The sequence below is a fragment of the Centropristis striata genome, chromosome 2 (genome assembly GCF_030273125.1).
Source record: "Centropristis striata isolate RG_2023a ecotype Rhode Island chromosome 2, C.striata_1.0, whole genome shotgun sequence".
NCBI classification, from domain to species: Eukaryota; Metazoa; Chordata; class Actinopteri; order Perciformes; family Serranidae; genus Centropristis; species Centropristis striata.
Genome location: NC_081518.1, coordinates 28,634,867 through 28,638,820, shown reverse-complemented (window position 1 = coordinate 28,638,820; position 3,954 = coordinate 28,634,867). Strand labels below are relative to the sequence as shown.

At 36.5% G+C, this 3,954-nt stretch overlaps 1 protein-coding gene across 1 annotated transcript; it reads left to right on the top strand.

Moving 5' to 3' along the window:
• The first annotated feature begins 289 nt into the window (after nt 1-289).
• Nucleotides 290-3,122, top strand: LOC131983473 (guanylyl cyclase-activating protein 2-like). The gene is made up of 4 exons (XM_059348193.1): nt 290-484; nt 572-721; nt 1,837-1,933; nt 3,001-3,122. Exons 1-4 carry the CDS (start codon nt 290-292, stop codon nt 3,120-3,122), a joined length of 564 nt encoding a protein of 187 aa, XP_059204176.1.
• The last annotated feature ends 832 nt before the right edge of the window (nt 3,123-3,954 follow it).

Here is a 3,954-nt window from a genome sequence, read left to right as displayed (position 1 = left end):
TTATAATTAATTAGATATCAGTTAATGGTGTTTTGGCGCTTGGTATCAACCGTGTTGCCAGATAATCGGGCCTTCTTGAATAACACCTCGCTGGCTGGAGATCAAGTGATTAACAAGTTAATAGGATTGACTTGCTCTCCTCTGCTGCTCACAGTGCAAAGCTCTTCACTTTGATTTTTTGTGTGTGAGCAGATGCCTTAGTGACCTGCAGAGCCAAACATTCACTCAATCAATCACATCTTTTGACTTATTTTTAAGTTAAAAAAACAACTAAAAAAACAGAGCTGCCATGGGACAAGAGGAGAGCCACAGTGAGGAGGTGGACCTGGCTCAGATTCAGGATCTGTGCATCGTTTTCATGAAGGAGTGTCCGAGCGGCGCCCTGCACCTGCACGAGTTCAAGAGGATCTTCGGGGTGGCGAGCAGCTGTGCAGAGGAATCCCTCTACATCGAGACAATATTCCACTCCTTTGACACAAACAAGGTAAAAAAAAAAAGAAGCAGCATTTTTCCTCTAAAAATGTGATCTTTGGTTCTGTTGTGAATGCATCTCTTCACTATTTGCTGACAGGACAACACACTTGATTTCCTCGAGTACACGGCAGCACTTCACCTGATCTTACGGGGGAATATTGAGGATCGGCTCAAGTGGTCCTTCAAGATGTACGACAGGGACGGGAACGGCAAGCTGGACCGCCAGGAGGTGAAACGCATCATCAGGGTGAGGAAACACACATTCACATGTATTCTGAACTTTTCTGTCTGGTGCCTTTGCAAATGTTATGAGTGGAAGTTTTGTAGAAAGTAGGATGAATTTCAACAAAGATGAGTGGCATGTGTTCAGCTGATGTGTCATGTTGTCAAAATAAACCAGGTTTTGTAACACAAATCCTCTCAGGGCAGATTAGAGCTGTGGCCCAGTGGCCGGGGTCTTACACAATGTGGATGGTCTCTGTGGGGCTATTCCTGAACTGCTTTAAAGTAAGCCTCTAAAATTAGCCCACTGTACATGTGAACTCATTTGCCTGACAGAAATTACATCATGTTTGTCACAGTATTACAAAAAACACACCTTATTATGTTTGGTATAGACCTACAGTCATGGAAAAAATTATTAGACCACCCTTGCACTGTCAAGATGTTCGAGTCCATCCTGAAATCATCCGCAACACAAAACCTTTATGGACCAAACAAACAGCAGTGGACCTCCTACAGCCATCAGGCTGTCTCATTTTCCCAGAGCTAACAGAATAACTGAATCAAATAAAGTAATTTTGATTGATTTGATAGATTTGATAGATTTGATTTAATTTGTTTTCTTCATTGCATTTGTTATTTTTAATGCCTGGTGCAACTAAAGGTACAATCAAATATAATGATAATAACAAAAAAAGCTTATAAGAGTTTAATTTAAGAGCTGACATCAAGACATTCTCCATGGTTTTCTTGATAAGAACCAAAATCATTATCAAAAAAATTATCATAAAATGAACAAGAAATTGAAGAAAAAGGGTGGTCTAATAATTTTTTCCATGTCTGTATAATATTAGTCATTTGTTGGACATATCTGGGAGCTGCTAGAGGAAAAAAAACTGTAGTTGGATTTGTTTTTGCAAAGTCTGCTTGTTTGTTCCAGAGTCTGAAGTCATTTAATTTAACCTTAAAGTTTATTTTGTAACTTTCGGACCTGTTAATGAAAGCCTGTATGATGTGTGCCTGCAGCCAGTGACAGTATGACTCTCTGTATGTTGTGCAGAAGTAAAAGCTTCAGTAGATAAAGCAAGAAGTGAATGCTGATGCACTTCCTCACAGACATGTTTCATTCATTTCACACAGATTCTTTACAAAATCAAACTACAGACAAGTGACGTCAGCATGACGCCGTCTGAAATCTGTGACAGGATCTTTGAGCTGGTGGATAACAATAATGACGGTAAGATGAAATACATTAGTGATTTTATATTCTGTCTTTCAGTGTCTCTTTCTCAACATGTAATTAAACTACAGTTGAACACCAGAAGCTTGTATATAGTCAAAAATAAGTGCAAAAATTAATCAGCAACACTTTTTTACATTTCATGTGACTTTATGTGAAATGTTTTTTTAAAACAAGAACATTTGACCACAGGTTATGATGATGTAAGTGTATAAAAGTACAGCATGTCTTCTTGGTTAAGGAGAAACATTGTTTCGTCATTTTTGGGGCTATCTTGCTTCCAGAAAATGTTTTTTTTTGAGAGCCAAATTACACATTTAGAGGATTATTTTACTTTACTTTGTCTATTTGTGTTTGCATTAGATAGTACTTCATTTAAATATTCAAACAATTCAGAAGACTTGTAGAACTTTTCAGTTTCATATATCTATATTTTGAAGGTTTTTGCCTAGGACTTTGTTCATATATAATTCATAGCTTGATTAATAGAAAATTGTATTCCTATGATCATGGCTAAAAATTGCCAATATTTGCTGAAAGAAGGAAAACCTTTGAGTCTGTCAACAAACGAAACAAGAGTTTTAAACCTGGCTTCTTCCAATGTTCAGATTTATGTTCTGGAATCATACACAAATGAGCACATATTTGATTAGATAATGTATCATTTGCATATCAAAACATATAATTTCAGAAAAAAAGTAGTACATTCAAATATCAAATGTTAAAATTGAAAGCTCGCGGATGAATTAATTTTAAAATAAAATATCAAATTCTCTACTCATCTCTACTCGTTGCTAAACAAGAGGAATCCGAAGATCAGAAATGTTAAAAAAATATACAAGTATATTAAATATAAAATGAAATAAAATTGATGGTGAGCTGATTAAAGGTACAGTGCAGTATAAAAGTTACAGTGCAGTAAAGGCAGTGAAAACAGAAAAGTCTTTAGTCTTGATTTAAAAGAGTTGAGAGTTGCAGCAGATCTGCAGTTTTCTGGGAGTTTGTTCCATATAATTTCTCCCCATCATAAAGGTGAACTCTTATTGTATTTTTCTGGTCCACAGGTCAGATTTCGCTGTCAGAGTTCATGCAGGGCGCACGGAAGGACGAGTGGGTGATGAACCTGCTGAAGCTGGATGTCAACGCCACCGGCTGGGTCATCCAGAACTGTGGGAAGCTACCGTGAGCCGTCAGTGAGTGGCTTCCCCGCCCACAGCTTTCTGTTTGAGGCTGACGCAGAAGGTTTTTTCCTGTGTCGGAGCTTCCTGACACTTGGAGCTGGAGCTCGCTTCAGCTTTCACGTCTGCACGTCTGCAGAGATTTAGACTGCTGCTCCCAAAGTGTGAGAGCTCGCTGGTGTGTGATGAGCTGAAACGTTCACAGTGGACTGTAAAATACATTACATGAAATATTATTATTTTGTATATACAGTATGTTTGGTAGTATAGTTATAGCTATATGCACATATATTGCGAGTGTGCTTGTTTTTGCAGATGAGAGGTAATTTTTTTCCATAAGTAAAACAGTATTATTTGATTTTTGGGGATCACACGGGGGCAGTGGAACAATTTAAAAACATAAACTGACATATCATTAAGTTGTTCCTTAATTTATACAGTCATGGAAAAAAATGTTAGACCATTTCTTGTTCATTTAATGCCTGGTAGAACTAAAGCTACATTTGTTTGGACAAATATAATGATAACAACAAATTTGTCTCATAAGAGTTTAATTTAAGAGCTGATATCTAGACATTGTCCATGGTTTTCTTGATAATAACCAAAATCATTATCAATAAAACCATGGAAGATGTCTAGATATCAGCCCTTAAATTAAACTCTTAATTAAAATTAAAACTTAAATTATGAGCTATTTTTGTTGTTATCAATATATTTGTCCAAACAAATGTATCTTTAGTTGTACCAGGCATTAAAATTAACAATAAATTAAAGAAATAGGGTGGTCTAATAATTTTTTCCATTACTGTATATTGGTAGTATGCTTGTTTTTGCAGAGGG

Excerpts from the sequence above, each read along its gene's own strand:
- LOC131983473 (XM_059348193.1), top strand. The coding sequence starts at position 290 with ATGGGACAAGAGGAGAGCCACAGTGAGGAGGTGGACCTGGCTCAGATT. Across the intron at positions 485-571 it reads ACTCCTTTGACACAAACAAG|GACAACACACTTGATTTCCT; the intron begins GTAAAAAAAAAA and ends ATTTGCTGACAG. Across the intron at positions 722-1,836 it reads AGGTGAAACGCATCATCAGG|ATTCTTTACAAAATCAAACT; the intron begins GTGAGGAAACAC and ends CATTTCACACAG.